Source organism: Cervus elaphus, chromosome 18 (genome assembly GCF_910594005.1).
Source record: "Cervus elaphus chromosome 18, mCerEla1.1, whole genome shotgun sequence".
NCBI lineage: Eukaryota > Metazoa > Chordata > Mammalia > Artiodactyla > Cervidae > Cervus > Cervus elaphus.
In genome coordinates, this window is record NC_057832.1 from 35,822,038 (window position 1) to 35,840,657 (window position 18,620).

Sequence of the window (18,620 nt, forward strand, 5' to 3'; positions counted from 1 at the left end):
ATCCATAAAAGAAAATTAAATTTTAATTTTATAATGATTGATAGTAATCTTACAATGATTGAAAGAGTATAGTGACAAGAAGAGAACAGTGAAAAATTAAACATAGTCAGCCTCAGCTACTGAAAGGAAGATTTTCAAGGTCCTCTGCTTTTTGCGGCTATCTGCTCCATCACTGCTCTTCAGCATAGGGAGGAGGGTGGAGAAACATATACACTCAAGTCAACTTATGGCCTCAATTCTATTTCTTTTTTAAAAGGCTGGCCACAGAATTATAAGTAAATTTCACATATCTGTGTTGTATCAAATATTATTACCAAGAATCAAGTTGGTCTTGTATTTCAGTTTTACCTAGACACAATAAAATGCTTATATTACATTAACAATGTATTTCTAAAAACATTATCATAAGCCAGACTGATAAAATGTGCACCTTTGCCCACAGTGTGACAGTAGGAAAGAAAGCTAAGAACAGTCTGATCTTAGAACCTAATTCATAGCTTCAGCCTTGAGGTTTAAGAAAAAACAGGTGCTGTAGAAAATTGCATGACCAAACATAATGGAATGCTATTAAATAACCCACATTTTTATTTAAAGTATCCTAAAATAACAATCCAAAAGGCAAAAAGAAAAAACATCAAAACTTCCAGTGGTTTTCTTTCCAAAGGTTTTCTTTACGTTACAAAATAAGTGATTAGCTTTGACTATAAGCAGAATGTATACATTATCAACACTGTATACAGGTAAATTGCAGAACTCAAAAACTTAAAGTCTGACTAGCCAAAACCATCCCCAATAAAAAAAAACACCTGGCAGCTTCCAAAAGAAAATGTATTAATTCTCCTCTGACTTGCATGTTAAGTAGACAAAAAGAACAAAAACATGTTTTTTAACTTTACATAAGAAAAAAAAACATTAAAACTAAGATGACTTTCAGTTATATTATTTTACTTATATACTTCTATTTATATTATTTTATAAACTATAATAATTATTTTACTTAATATATACAAAAGCCTGCTTTTGCTTTTGAAATTCATAAGGCATTAAACTATATAAAGCTACATTAAACAAAGGACCATCATTCTTCACAATGAGAGCCAAAATAAGAAAGATTTTTGACTCAGGAATTATAATACTCATTGACTGTAACTGAGTAACCTGGGAATGCTCAATTAGCTGATCCTGAGATGCTTTGGGGATGCTTGTTAGTATATACATTGAAGTCCCCTTACTGTGGCAGCAAGTTTCAGTGAGATCAATAATTTGGAACAGAATAACAGATCAATTTATGACATTAAATGAACTTGGAATTTCTCGCCTTATCTAAAAAATTTCAGAACTTCAACAAAAGTATTTAAAAATTTTACAGAACACCAAAAAGAATTAAAAATTCTTAACTTCTCAAATTATACAAAAAAGTTTATATCACCATAAACTGAAATTTATTTTTGAATATAACTACCCCTACTGCTGGTACAAATCATAACTATCAATACTTTTATTTCTATAGGTATCTTAATTTTATTATTTTTAACTTTGGTAAAAATAATTAGAAAAAACAGCATTCACAAAGCATACTGCCATTTCTCATGGTCATTCTTCTTTTCTTATTGAGGTCTCACAGTCATGTTTCCATTCTGAACAACTGAACATGACATAACTATAAAATTATCATTGAGAATACTTACCCACCCACAAAGCAGAGGATATAAAATGCCAAATAAAATATTACAAAGGGTCCAAATGTTATTAGAGAAAGGACAATGCCAAGGCTTCCCCATCCCCATATGGATAGACTGGTCTGAAATAAAGCAGGAAAAAAATCTTTTTAATAAATAAATAACTTTTCATAGGAACTAGAAAAGAACCAACAAAACTTTTTCATAGTTTATATTTTTTTCCTTTTAAGCATTTCACAGTATTGTTTCAGTAATTTTAAAAATATTTACTTTTGAAAATACATTACTGGAAATTTATCTCCAACAATATATCAAATCTATAAGTAGAAATAAATTTACAGTATATCAGCAGTGTTTTTAAAAATCCACTGGGAAAATAAATGAGAAAGAAAAAGTTACATAAACTCTTGAATGATATATTTGCATGAGAAGTGATAAAGTACTTATAATAAAAATGTTTATATATTTATATATGCAATAGCATGTATAAAAGGTACAGACTTTACTTGTTTAGAATACTCTTTTTTAAAACTATAGCATGAGACTTTTAAAAATTAAAATTTCAAGGTAAGAAACCCATCTCTCACTGAAAATTATCATATTTTTCTTTTGCTCAAATCGTGTGTAGAGATTTGTAAAATTATAATTACACAACTTAGTTACCAAAATTTACCATGAGTACAACAAATCATCTCTAAAAATCCTCCATCTTTATAAACAAATCCTATTTCGTTTAGAAATACACTGTATTATCTATTAAAAACATTCATTTTGTTGATGGCAAACTGGATTCTAGCAATTTATTATGAGTAAAATAAATGTATTCAGTTCAACAAGTTCCTACATCCATTTGCCTTGTACTGTGAGGTATACAAAGGATGTATTTGTCCCACTCCTGCCATCAAGGAGCACAGAGAAGAATGTCTTACAGGAATGAAACAATTAGACACTGAACCAAAAGAAAACAATAAATAGCAATAGAAACCAAAGAAAATAATAGAAAATATGCTAAACTGAACAAAATTAATGACCAAAAAACTATGGAACAGACAATAAGTACTATGGATTATGAAAGAAAGTTTTACTTATTTATTCATTCACCAGTCATTGATTGCTTCCTCCGTGCTCTAAGTTCAAAGTGCTGGGGATATCACAAGGAATAAGACATTCCAATAAGGGAAGAACAACAAGCACACACTCATGAATTTACATACCTTCATAAGTTTACATTCCAGAATAAAAAAAGACAAAGAAATAAATACATTTAGTGAAACAGGAGAGTGAAAAAGCTAGCTTAAAACTCAACATTCAAAAAATTAAGATCATGGCATCCGGTCCCATCACTTTATGGCAAACAGAAGGGGGAAAAGAAGAAACAGTGATAGATTTTATTTTCTTGGGCTCCAAAATCACTGCAGACAGTGACTGCAGCCATGGAATTAAAAGACGCTTGCTCCCTGGAAGGAAAGCGATGACAAACCTAGACAGCGTATTAAAAAGCAGAGACATCACTTGGCTGACAAAGGTCTATATAGTCAAAGCTGTGGTTTTTCCAGTAGTGTACAAATGAGAGTTGAAATATAAAGAAGGCTAAGGGCCAAAGAACTGATATTTTCAAATTCTGGTGCTGGAGAAGACTCCTGAGAGTCCTTTGGAATTCAAGGAGATTAACCCAGTCAACCCTAAAGGAAATCAACCCTGAATATTCATTGAAAGGGCTGATGCTGAAGCTCCAATACCTTGGTCACCTGATGCAAAGAGCTGATTTGCAGGAAAAGACCCCAATGCTGGGAAAGATTGAGGGCAGGAGGAAAAGGGGGCGACAGAGGATGAGATGGTTGGATGGCATCACTGACTCAATGGACATGAGTTTGAGCAAGCTGCTGGAGTTGGTGATGGACAGGGAAGCCTGGTTAACTGCAGTCCATAGGGTTGCAAAGAGTCAGACACAACTCAATGACTAAACAACAACAAAATTAGTATCAGATGAGGATGAAGGCTATGGAGGAAAATAAAGCAATTATGACTGGTCTAAGAAGCTTTCAATGATCAACTAACACATGAACAGAATCTTGGATAAGATTTAAGGAGAATTTATACTAGTCTTCCTATCCCCAAATAGTACTTTTCCATTTATCCATATCTTCTTTTATATCCCTCAGTAAAGGGCTTTTTTATTTTTTCTTCTACTTTAAGGCCTACACAACTCTACTTCATTCATACTTTTATTATCTTTTTCCCTCACCCTGGCCACTCGTCTTTTTAACCAGACGACAATGCCTGTTGATGAAGTTTCTACTCTGCCTTCCTGATCAGCTCCTTGAATCAGCTGGGGATACTACTGCACCTATAGAAGTGGGTCTTCCCTGACCTCTTTTTTTTTCTGTCAAAATTCATTTTTATATATAGAAAATAAATACTTATTCCAGTTGTTATACTTGAAGTTGCTAATAAACAATTTTTAATCACTAGCTAATAATCCTATTTTAACCAAAACAATGAAACTGTGGCTTTAAAAAAAAGTATTTAGCACCATTTGCTAAATGGCCTTTCAGACCATTTAGCATAGGCCTTTCAGACTTTGTTCTTCAAGTTTCTGAAACTTTCCTGTCTGTCAAGTACAGGAACTGCTAAGCTACACGAGGAACCCTCTCTGGGACAACCAACGAGAAGGTTAAGCCATCAGTAAACATTCAGCCTGGTGACGTGGGCTGTACAAGATCCCACCCTCTCCACTCCAGCTCAGGAGGGACCCGCCTCCACACACTGAGGTATGAAGAGCCCCACCGTTAGTAGCTGGAAAGACCAGTTTTAACAGCAAGTAACAGTAAATCTCTGGCACAGAGGCTACTGTCTTTAATATCCTATGATTTTAGTAAATTCTATAAATAGCTTGGATTTAGTTCAATTTATTCTGAAATGAAACACACTTAATAAGGTTAAACTACTCTGCTAGGTAAGTGTCTGCTGGTTTAGTGTCCTTACAGAATATAAAAACATAATCCATGTAGGTAAGTCATAGTCTTAAAGTATACTTAGAATACTGCATTATTTAAACCAAAGTCTAACAAAATGTCTACAGATAGAAGCAGCTAATGAAACCAAAACCAAAGTTATGATGAAGGAGACTCCTTCACTTGAAGCTGTGTCGCTTAGAAAACTCAAAGCCATTCAAGGGTGGTAAAGGCAGCACCTTTAGATGATTTCAATCAGGACCAGAAGAGTCCACAGAAGTGTTCCAAAGACTCTTAGGCAAAAGAATGCCAAATTTTCTGCATCAGTGAGCAGTAGTGTCCATCAGAACTTTCTAATAACTCAAAGACAAAGGCAAGTCCAACTTGATCAGATGTCAAAGGAATGGAAAGTGGACTATCAGGTCACCCTTAAGAGCTTCTGCTGGCTTTTTACTATATGCTGTTCACCAGTGTGAGTCAGGTGGACTTCTGTAGGAGAAGTGTTTTGTGGCCAGGACCTCTTTTGAGCATTTCTTCCTAACTGGAATACACAACAGATAAGGAAGAGGGATTCTCAGGTAACACTAGTAGTAAAGAACACACCTGCCAAAGCAAGAGTCAAAAGAGAAACAGGTTCGATCCCTGGGTCAGGAAGATCCTCTGGAGGAGGAAACGGCAATCCACTCCAGTATTCTTGCCTGGAAAATCGCACAGACAGAGGAACCGGGAGGGCTACAGAACATAGGGCTGCAAAGAGTCAGATACGACTGACGCAAGCACAGCATAAGGAACAGGGGAGGTAATATATGGAAGCTACTCTGTCCAGCTCAAAATGAGTTAATTAAGCCCATATATGCATTCAAGAAGACCATGGATCCTCTAGCTGTGGACAGTGGCTGACGTGGTCATCCAGAATCGACATTGTGGACCACAGCAGTGTTTTCCTATACAGCTTCAAAAACCCTGGAGATTCACTGGATCCAATGGCCCATAGATAAAATGCATGGGAATGGAAACAGACGGAGCTCCCACCAGCATCTTCTGAACTTCTTTCTTCCTCTGACTGATGTACTCCAAGAGACTATCAATAACCACAATCCCATCATTGTCGCATATCCCTGCCCACACGTCCCAAAGCTCACTCCCAGAGGGGTGGGTGTGCAGCCTGAAGACGGGGTGAGATCTCTAGAGGATACGAAGTAGTTCACCAGCTACGTGAGCAAGGGTGACAGCATGCCTCCAGCTCTGAGAAGTCTTTGGAGAAGGAGAGGACAGTCTTAGGAAATAACCCTCCATTTGAAAAAAAGAAACTCTAGATGGTAAGCAGACCAGATCAATTCTGCTTGAACTTACACAGCAGCTCCTGAGCAACAATATCCCTAACAGTCGTGAGACAACAGGTTGATCCGATGGTTCTGAAGTCCCAGATGCCTCATAGCACCTTCATGATGCTGGCCTGCTTGAATACGGAACAGTGATGTGGTCTCGGTTTGCTGCTGAGGCCAAAGGCTAGGAAATTGAGGGAGAAATCCCATGGAGAAGAAGATCCCATGGTAGAAGATTCGAAGTCCCTTGAGAGTAAAAAATTTGCCTGATGACTTCCATGAGTAAAGAGCAGGTGAAAGCTGGGGGCGGAGGGAAGGGACTGCAGATACGCCACAAGCAGGGCCAACAGCCAACAGCCCCACTGGACCTACCACTACTTCATCCTGCTTCAGGTAAGACCTAGGCTACAAGACTCCATGTTTGGGGAACCAGGCTGTGCCTCCCCTGACTTCTACGTAAGAGCTAAAAGTAGACCATGGTGGCTTAGAAGTACAGAGCGTTTCAGTTCCTCTGACAACACTTCCGCAGAACACCCAGTTACCTGATCCATACTACAGCACTGCGAGATGGCCAACTACAAGAAAAAGATGCTATTTCAACCCAGATCCACTCAAATAAGTCACTTTGCACTGACTTTCCTGAAAAGAATTTTTATGAACTCTCAGGAAAGCCAAACCAGACCATGAGCCAGATAATTTATCCAATCTACCTTCTTCAATGAGATTTGACCCAATATTAGCAATACTACTCCTTCTTTACAAAGTTATATTTATGCTTGCTAGCCAGTTTTCAAAGCTAAACAACTTACCAATTAACAACTCACAACTTAAGTAAGTTAACAACTTACTATTCAGAGGTTTTAAAAATGAAACCAAGCAAAATGGCTATCTCTGGAGATGAAGGAAGGAAGGCAGCAGGCAACTGGAGGATAATACGCAAGGGGCTTCTCAAACAGTACTCAAATATTCTGGTTTTTAACGAGGCATTTGCTTTAAACAGTATAAACATGTTTTCCATCTGTTTGAATATCAATTCAAGAAGTTTAAAAATTAAAGAGATTTTCAAAAAAGAAACATAATTATATAATCTGGGAAAGATTATTAACTCAATTATTTAACACGAAGAGATGCTCAACTGTCTAAAAACTCAAATTTTCAGAATCTTACAAGTCTCTTCCTACTTATTGGAAAATGGTTAGCAAAAGTCATTAAAAGACAAACTCTTAATTCATTCATTTGACAAACATTTGTGAATACCTACAATGTGCCAAACGCTAGTGAGTTAACAGTAAACAAAACAGACATTACTGTCACATGAAAAAAAAATCTACAGAAGACCCTTCCCTCAATTAAGTTTGAGAGAAGTTTCTATATTCCAGGGACTAATAAAATTAAACATTTCAAATCAAGTAAGTCAAGTGCACATGTTTTGTGGTTAATCTTATAATATTTAACTTCAAATATTATATGATTCAATGACACATGAGTATAGAGAACTGTCCAAAATTAAGGAAGTTTTTTTTTTCAAGGAAGTTTTATGATATATTTAGGGTTCCCATTTATATATTTGGCTAATTCTTACTATCCAACGAGATTAAGAAAAATATTTCATCTAAAACCATTCAAAATTTTTTGAGTTCTGATTATTTTCTTACATGACACAGGATGATACAATTTAGGACAGTTCTGTACTACATCAGAAATTTTTTACAAATTCAGAATGGAAGCCAAAGAACAGAAATAAATCCACGTAACGTGATTTTTATTAAAATAATACTTTTCATTAAAATTACTATTTTCTTCTCCAAACACAATAACAACACTGAAATATCCATAAGTCTGCTTCCCTAAGATAATCAACACACCAACTGTGAGATGGAAGAAACCTCCAAGATCATCTCCTGCAGTACTTCTCAAACTTTAAGGATCTAAAATGCAGATTCTTAAAATGCAAATTCTGGTCCATTATGTCTGGGATGGGGTTTGTGATAGCTTCACTTCTAATAATTTACCAGAACTGTTCAGAACTAAGAACAATTATATATTTATAATGCTACCGAAATTAATCCCTAAGTCCACAAAACCTCACTCACAATTCCAGAACCTCTGAAAAACAAAATTGTACCAAGCATTCTACTTACGTACGTCATGTCCTCCTCAGAACAAAAACCTTACTCACAATTCCAGAACCTCTGAAAAACAAAATTGTACCAAGCATTCTACTTACGTACTTCATGTCCTCCTCAGAACAACTTAAGAAGTAATCAAGAAGGTAATACAGCACAGTGCTCAAAAAACATGAACTCTGGAGTTAAACTGAATAAAAATCTAACTTTCATTATTTATTAACTGTGTACCCACTCCATGCCTTCATTTCTTCATCTATGTCGTGTGGTTTTTCTGGGTAGTAAATGAGTCTATGCTCTAGCGCAGGCATCCCTAACCTCTGGGATCTAATGCCTAATAATCTGAGGTGGAGCTAATGTAACAATAATAAAAATACACAATAGAGGTAATGCACTTGAATCATCCCAAACCCATCCCCCTTCTCCCTGGTCCATGAAAAATCATAATCCATGAAATGGGTCCCTGGTGCCAAAAAGGTTGGGGACCACTAGTCTAGTGGTCAATTTTAGCTTAATCACTATTATTATTTCTAGTTTAACAACAGAGAAACTAAAGTACAGAGATTTTTTAAAAATGGTCCAAGGTCACACAGCTATTAAGAGTAAGAGTGGGATTTGATTCTATTCAAATCCTGACTCCTAAGGAACCTTAAATTTTTCAGTAGACAACTGCCTGAAGTTAAAAGTCACAGTAAGAAAAAAAAAAATTAAAATCATAAGTGAGCGGTTTCTTTTGTTTAATTAATCAGCTTAATATGCCTCCCAAGAAATTACAGTCAGAAAACTACTTGAAATGAATGCAATAAATTCCTGATTTGAGTATAAAGTACCTAAATATAAAGTATAAGTTTTATTAGACAATCAGTTCATCCACATATTCCTTATATAAATAATGGAAATAATTTTGGTTTCAAGGGTATCAGTTTACTAGCATGCATACATCAGTTATACATATCAGTTTGGCCTTGAGCAGAGAGACACACAAAGACATAAAAAATGACCCCTGCTGCCAAGATGCTTAAGAATCAAGAAGTGACAATGTAAAAAGTCTTATATGCCTCCTGACAGTAGAAAGCATACGGAAGTAACTTACATTGTAGTATTTCATGTCTATTAACTCATACTACCATTTATCTCATTTGATCCTCATCACAGACTTCTATGATAGGAAAGGTAGCATAATACAGTACTAAAAACAGAATCAGAAATTACAGGTTCCAGTTTGCCACTAAAGTTTTGTGTAACCTCTGCAAAATCACTAACCTCTCTGATTCAGAATTCACACTAGCACAATCAAGGAGCTGAGCTGTGAAACCATCTCTCAAGTCAAGTCCATCGAAGGCACGCTGATTAGGTAACTTTGATGTAGAGCCAGGCGTAAACTCTCCTGGTTACATGTGGAGAGTGGGGCTAAGTGGAAACAGCTATTTTCAATCACAGGAAGAACAGACTGTCAGAGTTTCCAGAGAATGGACTTTGGACTCTCCTAAGGAACCAGATATCAAATTGCCAAAATCTGTTGGATCATCGAAAAAGCAAGAGAGTTCCAGAAAACCATCTACTTCTGCTTTATTAACTATGTCAAAACCTTTGACTCTGTGGATTACAACAAACTGTGGAAAATTCTTCAAGAGATGGGAATACCAGACCATCTGACCTATCTCCTGAGAAACCTGTATGCAGGTCAAGAAGCAACAGTTAGAACTGGACATGGAACAACAGACTGGTTCCAAATCAGGAAAGGAGTACATCAAGGCTGTATACTGTCAGCCTGCTTATTTAACTTATATGCAAAGTACATCATGAGAAACGCTGGGCTGGATGAAGCACAAGCTGGAATCAAGATTGCTGGAAGAAATATCAATAACCTCAGATATACAGATGACACCACCCTTATGGCAGAAAGCAAAGAAGAACTAAAGAGCCTTTTGATGAAAGTCAAAGAGGAGTGTGAAAAAGTTGGCTTAAAGCTCAACATTCAGAAAACTAAAATCATGGCATCCGGTCCCATTACTTCATGGCATATAGACGGGGAAACAATGAAATAGTGACAGACTTTATGTTTTTGGGCTCCAAAATCACTGCAGATGGTGATTGCAGCCATGAAATTAAAAGATGATTTCTCCTTGGAAGGAAAGTTATGACCAACCTAGATAGCATATTAAAAAGCAGAGACGTTACTTTGCCAACAAAGGTCCATCTAGTTAAAGCTGTGGTTCCAGTAGTCATGTATGGATGTGAGAGCTGGACTGTAAAGAAAGCTGAGTGCCGAAGATTGATGCTTTTGAACTGTGGTGTTGGAGCAGACTCTTGAGATTCCCTTGGACTGCAAGGAGATCCAACCAGTCCATATTAAAGAAAATCAGTACTGGATATTCATTGGAAGGACTGAAGCTGAAGCTCCAATCCTTTGACCATCTGATGTGAAGAACTGACTCACTGTTAAAGACCCTGATGCTGGGAAAGACTGAAGACAGGAAGAGAAGGGGACGACAGAGGATGAGATGGTTGGATGGCATCACCGACTCAATGGACATGAGTTTGAGTAAGCTATGGGAGTTGGTGATGGACAGGGAAGCCTGGCGTGATGCAGTCCATGGGGTCACACCAGAGTTGGACACGTCTGAGTGACTGAACTGAACTGAAGAGTTTCGATAGAGTGAGTCAGCCAGTCTCAGTTATATTCACCTGGTATGTCTCAACACATTACATGGCATAGGGCAGCCAGCCAGACAGGGCTGAGACTCATAAGGCTGATACTACTTCAGTGCCAACCTGGGTCACAGAAACTACATACAGGAGCTCAACAACAAAAACAAGTACCCACAAGAAGAATGGCCGTATTTAAACTATAGACTGTTTTCCTTCCACCTTATTCCATCTGTAAGTAATTGCAACAGAATGAGCTCCTGACACTGAACTTTGGCTCATTCAACAATATACAGTAATTTAACCAAGGCCTGCTACAAAGAAGCTGCTCAGGAAATATGGAACTAATTAATTCATTTACTAACGAGAGAAGTGAAATGAGGGAAGCAACAGAAAGAGAAGGGAGGAGGGCAAAAGGGAGGAAAAACGGAAAGGGAAAGTGAAAAAGAAAAGGACCCTTAACTGAAGTCCTCCTCCTCACTCCCACCTTAGGACTGTATGCAGAGTTACACATTCCTACCAGCATAACCCACACCAAGGCCCCAATCTCAGGAAAAAAAATAAAAAAGGAAAAGTTTGAAAAAAAGGTTTCAACATACCCTACACCAGCCTACATCACGACTTCCCATTCAGGGAGGCAGCACTGAGAGGCTGTCACACAGGGACCATCAGTACATTTAGCTAAGTTGGTCCCAAACCCCTCTTCTGATACTCTGGGGACGTGTAAATAAAGACCCTCTTCCACTCACAGCTAGTATATCCGTGTAGGGATGATTAAACACCAGCGTGATATGGTGCATGTTTTTAATCCAGCTGCTGGGCCAGGAAGGACAGAGGGCCTTGTCTCTAAGACGGCCAACTGCCAAGCTGGCAAAGATTATGGCCACTGGGTACCTGTGGACTTTCTCCTCCCACCCCCAACCAGGGGTGCCCAGAATATGTATATATATGTATATATGTGTTATATACACACATATACACCAGCCCCATGTACTTAGTTCTCTAGTAACAGAACTCTCTCCCTTAAATGGAGGTCTACAGTTCAACTTTTACATATTTTCAAAAATTAATTATGTACACATATGTAGGTAACTACTTTAACAAACCCTTTCATTTTTTATTAGAGCAGTAGTTATAAAAGGTCACATACTGTTATATAATTATTACACCTAGCATCCAATGACAAAGAAAACACAAGATAACAAAAAATGATACAATTAATTCAGTGTTTTTTAAACACGATTCCATCAATTACAAAATAACTATATACGCAGTTTGAATAAATAACAGGTACATTCATAGGCATTTGCTTATTCAGAATACAAACTAAGCTAGGCTGCAGAACCTCTCCCCACCCCCACAGCCCATACATTGGGAATCACTGGAATTAGAGTCTAAAAGAAACTACAGTATTGAAAAAACAAAAGACTGTATTTACTGAATGCTTTCCCTTATACAGAAAGAATAATAAAAGTATTTAAAATGTGGATGGAGCAGTATAGCAAAGAACAGTCCTGACAGGCTTCTAGCAGACTCAAAGCCTCCAACTGCAAAACCACATTAACAAGGTTTCCTGAATTTCTGATAAAAGGCCCAGAAGATACACAAAGCTGAAATAAGTTAACCAAAGGTGCCTTTTAGAAGCAATATTTTTCTAACTACACACAATATCTTTGTGCCTTAATAATAAATAATTTAAAAAACAGTAAAGTTTTTAAATAAACTTTTAATCTTTATCAAAAAGAAAATTACTTTCCTTATGTTTCCATTTGACAGATAAATGTCTATTTTTAATTTATATATATATTAGTTTCATTCTAAACAAATATGTATGTGTGTGTATATATGTATTATGTACATATAAATGACATGCAAAAAGGAAAAGTATTCCCTTAAAAATAACTGATCAAAGCAAGTTTTAAAGCTACTAAAGAATAAGACAGCTGAATATCTAATTATGCAAGCTGATCGAATCCATCAATATATTAGAAAATGCCAATTCTGTGCATTTTGAACAAATTTTTTTGTATTAGCATATGTACCCAGATTATTTTTTTAATTCAATTACATACCAAGAAAGAAAAATATGTATAGCTATCATTCATCCAAGAAAGGGAGGGTAAGAGTTATAAATATAGAAACATTTGCTTGTTCTTTTAAATGTAAGGATATTTAGAAATTTTTTAAAATGATCTACAAGGAATGGAGAAAATGGGGTAAAAGAGAACAGGTATGAGAACTAGGCACATCGAAACTACTTTGCTCTGCGGATCTAATTTTGTACTGGTATAAACATCTTACACATAAAAAGAATTTCAAAAGCAATCTCTAAAAAGCAAAGTGAAATTTGAAAGTCTAACTGTATATACTAACAATGTGGAAAAACCATATAGAGGAAGTATTTCAAGTGACTTTAAAATACAGTAATTTTACTGTGAATCATTCCATCAATAACAAATAGTGTTGACAGTTCCAACAAAATGAATTCAGGCTATTGGAGGAGTGGCTAATTCCAAGTTTAGAGCAGGAAATGAGTTTAAGATGGGCCTGAACACTTTATCACACCAGAAAACTACCAAAGATTACTGAAAAAATGTCAAACTCAGCAGACAACCTGAAGAGGCTTCACCTGGCTAAAACTGGAATTAGTAACAGTAACAACTGCAATGGATTGGAGTACTTCAAATATCTGAGTTTATGAAATTGTAGATACTTTTAAATTTCACTGATCATCTTTGAAGGGTTCTAAAAAACCAACTGTTTTTGAAAAGTGTTAAAGAAATAGCCATTTACAGGGTGATCAGAGAGTTGATGAAAAAATCCGTTTCTCTTTAAGGAGAAAAATTCATATAATAAGGAATGACAGGAATATTGCCATATTGCAATCCCTAACGTATTAGGGATCTAGCAATCTAGGTAGGGCATGGGAGTGGGGGAGGGAGGAAGATGGGAAAGAAAGAAAGAGAGAATATGAACCAAACATATATGCCTCTTGAAATAAAAATACACATCAATTCAATTCAGTCACTCAGTCGTGTCCGACTCTTTGTGACCCCATGGACTGCAGCACATCAGGCCTCCCTGTCCATCACCAACTCCCGGAGTTTACTCAAACTTATGTCCATTGAGTTGGTGATGCCATCCAATCATCTCATCTTCTGTCATCCCCTTCTCCTCCTGCCTTCACTCTTTCCCAGCATCAGGGTTTTTTTCCAATGAGTCAGTTCTTCGCATCAGGTGGCCAAAGTACTGGAGTTTCAGCTTAAACATCACCATCAATCAAAGTTTTGTGGGGGTGGGGTAGGGGGAAATCAAAACTGAATCTGATTGAGGAAAGGCACAAAGACTGAGAAAATGTTACAATACATCAGGGAGATGAACTAAGCAAAATTCAGACTATGAGAAACAGTAAAGGGCAGAAGACCTAATTCCTTCAACAAATACAGGGCAAGGGGGAAGAAAGAGAAGGAGGGGAGAGGAAGGTTAAGGAGAATCTGTGGGTTAACACTGCAATATGCAAACTTATTCAACTTGATTAAAAACAAAAATATAGTGGAAAGAGAAGGAGGATGAGGAGGGAAAGAAGGACAAGAAACTGGGCAATTCTAAACATTTTTTAATGACATTAACAAGTTGCTGTTTATTTTTTGGCTGATATAATGAATGGTAACAGCTATTATGCTTTAACAAAAAGAACCCTTAATGTTTTAGAGATGCATGATGAAATATTTAAAGATGAAATCATATGATCTAGAATATGCTTCAAAATAATCCTGGAAGTAGACAGCAGGGGAAAAGTGAAAAAGGATCAACACAAAATATAAATAGTCATGAGGTGATAAATGTTTAAGCTGGGTGTGACAAAGGGAAGTTCATTACACTCATTTTTCTACTTTTAAGGTTTGAAATTTTTCATTAAAAACATTTTTTAAAATACACAGTAATCACAAAATTCACTTACATAGTAAATGCACTTGTATTTCTTAAGGAATCAATACCAGAAATAAACAGTCCATAAACATGCTAACTGTTCACAGCCCAGAGACTTAAATTGGGATTAAAAAATTGATTAGTTGACAGTAAAGCAATATACACTTGGCTATTCAATTAAGACAAAGATTCTTTTAAATCTGGAACTACTTTAAGTAATGAGTTTTAACATCCTATCTCATGTGTGGGTTATGTATTCATTTTAAATAGGAACTACTGTCTTCTAAAATAATTGTTTCGGGAGGTTACACTGATCCTTAATAACTGGATAGCTATGTATTGGGCCTTAATCATACAAAGATGAATCAAGCAGTTTCTGCCCTCAAAATGCTCACAAACTAGGAAGGTAAAATATACACATGGAATGATAAACAATTGTGGTAAGTGCCATAATGAAAAGTTAACAAAATGTTTGGGAATACAAAAAAGAGAAGTCCTCCACAGCTTAAATAGTAGTGACAAATTCACTTTGTCTTCCAAAAGCAGTTTTGCAGGTGAACAAGAAAAATCAATCTCTTTTCTTTACAGTTACCCACTTCTTTCCATCAAAATGGTATTACTGAAAACTAATTAGTAATCCAAGTGAACAAAGATTCAAAAATGCTAGCACTACAGAAGACTGTGCCACAGGGGAAGTACTCTTTGACTCAAAAGTAGGACAGAGAATATCATTTGTTTACTGAACTTAAGCCCAATGCTCAAGGCTATTTATACTTTTATGTCTAAATATATTTAAGATTCCATCTATAAAAGGCAACAAAGTTGTGAGGGATAAATGCAGTATTAAACAGTTTCCAAAACAACACAAAACCAAAAGACAGTCTTTTCAACAAATGGTTTTATCAAAATCAGACATCCACATGCAAAAAAAAAATTAATCTAAGACACAGATTGTATGCCTTTCACAAAAACTAACTCAAAATGGACCATATACCTAAACGTGAGACATAAAACTATAAAGTTCCAGAAGATAACATAGATGACTTTGAGTATGGTGATGCCTTTTTAGATGTAACACCAGACATAATCTATGAAAAAATTAACTGATAAGCTAGATATCATTAAAATTAAAACTGTCTGGGTCTGCAAAAGACAGTATTATGATAATTAAAAGACAAGCCACAGACTAGGGAAAAATATTTGCAAATGACATATTTAATAAAGGACTTTTTATCCAAAACTACAAATTACTCTTAAAACTCAACAGTAAGAAAATAAATTCTGGTTAAAAAATGGGCCATAGATTTTAACAGACATCTCACTAAAGAAGTTATGAAAGTGAAAGTGAAAGTTACTCAGTTGTGTTCAACTCTTTGCAACCCCACGGACTGCAGCCCACCAGGCTTCTCTGTCTGTGAAATTCTCCAGGCAAGAATACTAGACTGGATTGCCATTTCCTTCTCCAGGGGATCTTCCCAACCAAGGGATTGAACCCAGGTCTCCTAAACTGGAGGCAGATTCTTTACCATCTGAGCCACCAGGGAAGCCCCAAAGAAAGATATACAGATGGCAAATGAGCACATGAGAAGATGCTCCACATCATATGTCCCAGGGAGACACAAATTAAAACCAGAAGAAGATACCACTACACACCAATCAGAATGGCTAAAATCCAGAATAACTAAATGCTAGCAAGAATGTGGAGTAACAGGAACTCACTGGCAGCAAGGCAAAATCATACAGCCACACTGGAAGATAAGTTTGGCAATTCCTTACAAAACTAAACACACTCTTTACCATACAGTGCAGCAATCATACTCCTTGGTATTTACCCAACAGAACTGAAAACTCATGTCCACATAAAAACTTAAATCAACTTATTCATAACTGTCAAAACATGGAAGCAACCAAGACATCCTAAAGTAAATGAATGGGTATATAAACTGCGGTACACCCAGACAACGGAGTATTGTTCAGCACTAAAAAGAAGTGAGCTATCAAACCATGAAAAGACACTGAGGAACTTTAAATGCATACTGCAGAGTGAAAGAAGCTGACGCAAAAAGGCTACTTACTGTGTGGTTCCAAGCACATTCTGAAAGACATCATGGAGACAATAAAAGACGGGGGCGGTGTAAGACCGAGTGATGAACTGCCAGAGCACAGACAATTTTTAGGACAGTGAAAATACCCTGCATGTTATTATAATGACAGATATGCATTATTATACTTTTATCCAAGCCGACAGAACACACAATACCAAGAGTTTTGAACCCCAAAGTAAATTTTGGATTATCATGTCTATATAGCTTCATCTTTGGTTTAAAAAAAAAAAAAAAAAAGTACCATTCTGGTGAGAGAGGTTGATAATGAGAAGAGACTACGTGTGAGACCAGGGAGTACATGTGAAATCTCTGTACCTTCCTTTTAATTTTGTTACAAATCTAAAACTGCTCTTTTAAAAAGTCTTTTAAAAACTACATATAAATAATCACAAGCACAAGATAGTTTTATAAAAGGAGACAATGGTTACAAGACACTACCAGTTATTAATTATAAAAAACTGGTCAACAGTCATAGCCAGTCTTATCAATGCCCAAAAGTACAAACTCAACTGTAAAACTGCTCAAAATCCATTCAACTTTAAATAAAATATAAAGAAACCTATTTTACATTATATTAAAATCAATTATTGAGATTGATTTCACAGATTTCATAATCTCTCATCTTAGTATAGGAAATAAGAGATCAACATCTCTGATACAGGAAAACCTAAGAGAACATACACAAAATATGTGTCATATATTTAAAGAAAATTGTTAGGCGATCAGAATTTTAGTTGACGTAACACATTAGCACACACTTCAACCAGCTCCGCTGAAACGCAACTCCTCCCAAAGAAAATCACACTGTCTTTACTCCAGATAACTGGTGTATAAAGTCCTCTCATAATGTAATCTGGTGTGGTCAAAAGCCAGCTAGATCAAAATCAACAATCAAATCCTAACATTTTGTGGGACAGCTTTTTAAATATAATTTTTAATTATGAGATCTAACTTTTATACAAATGGGATTTATTTACAAAGGAGAGTTGCTGCTAAAAGGGAACATGTACACTCAAAACTATCAAAGTTCCACTTGCTGGAATCATTCCTTCTCCCTCCCACGGAGAACAAACAGAAAAGCTAAAGGCCAGTTCCAACATATCCCCCTAATTTTCCTGTGGAATGAGGACATTTTTCTATAAAAAGCTTTTACTTTGACTCAACCAAAACAAATAAAGATAATACAGTAAGCCCTAACATATTATACTTTAAGTACATTCAGTACATTAAGTGCTCAGAACTTGAAAACCATCAAGTGACAGAAACATTAATATTCATGTGGTTTACATTCTGGTGGCAAAATACCAAAGTTGCATTTGTATGTGTGTGTGTTTAATTTTGTACTTAAATATGCATGATAAAATAACAGAAAAATATCCTCCCTAACTAAACACTCTAGTTTCAAGTCACTGACCATGGTACCCAGGTTCAAAACTTCAGCAAGTAAGGAACTGAGGTGGGGAGGATTCATTACCAGAATACTTACTGAAAATGGGACAGGTCTCAGACCATCTGACTTCATGGCTATTACTCAATCTTCAAAATCAAAGGATTTGATTTGATTTTCCACTAGTCAGCCAAGGCTTTCAAGTCAAGTTTCCTCTCCTACCCTAATAAGTAACAGAATCAAACATATCTCAGACGTTTCAGTAGGTCATGTGGGTTGGTCTTTGATACAAAGAATTTAAGGTTTAAGAAAGAGATCAAAAATTGACAGCACATTATTTTGTTAAATTCTGAATAAAATTTTTTAAAATCACCTAAGAATAATAAGATAACTGTTCTTGAAAAACAGAAAAATTGGGAATCACCTCTGCAAGGCAATAATGGAATAAAGCTGTGTCGCAACAAT

At 36.1% G+C, this 18,620-nt stretch overlaps 1 protein-coding gene and 1 pseudogene across 2 annotated transcripts in view; both read right to left on the reverse strand.

The window, feature by feature from the left end:
• The window catches only part of SNX13 (sorting nexin 13), a 148,433-nt gene that overhangs the window by 98,082 nt on the left and 31,731 nt on the right, over positions 1-18,620 (reverse strand). For both annotated transcript variants that reach the window (XM_043871688.1, XM_043871689.1), the window contains exon 2: positions 1,689-1,801. In XM_043871688.1, the coding sequence (XP_043727623.1) occupies positions 1,689-1,801 (113 nt within the window). The remainder of the gene's footprint in view (positions 1-1,688; positions 1,802-18,620) is intronic.
• Positions 3,568-6,341, reverse strand: LOC122673814 (annotated as a pseudogene).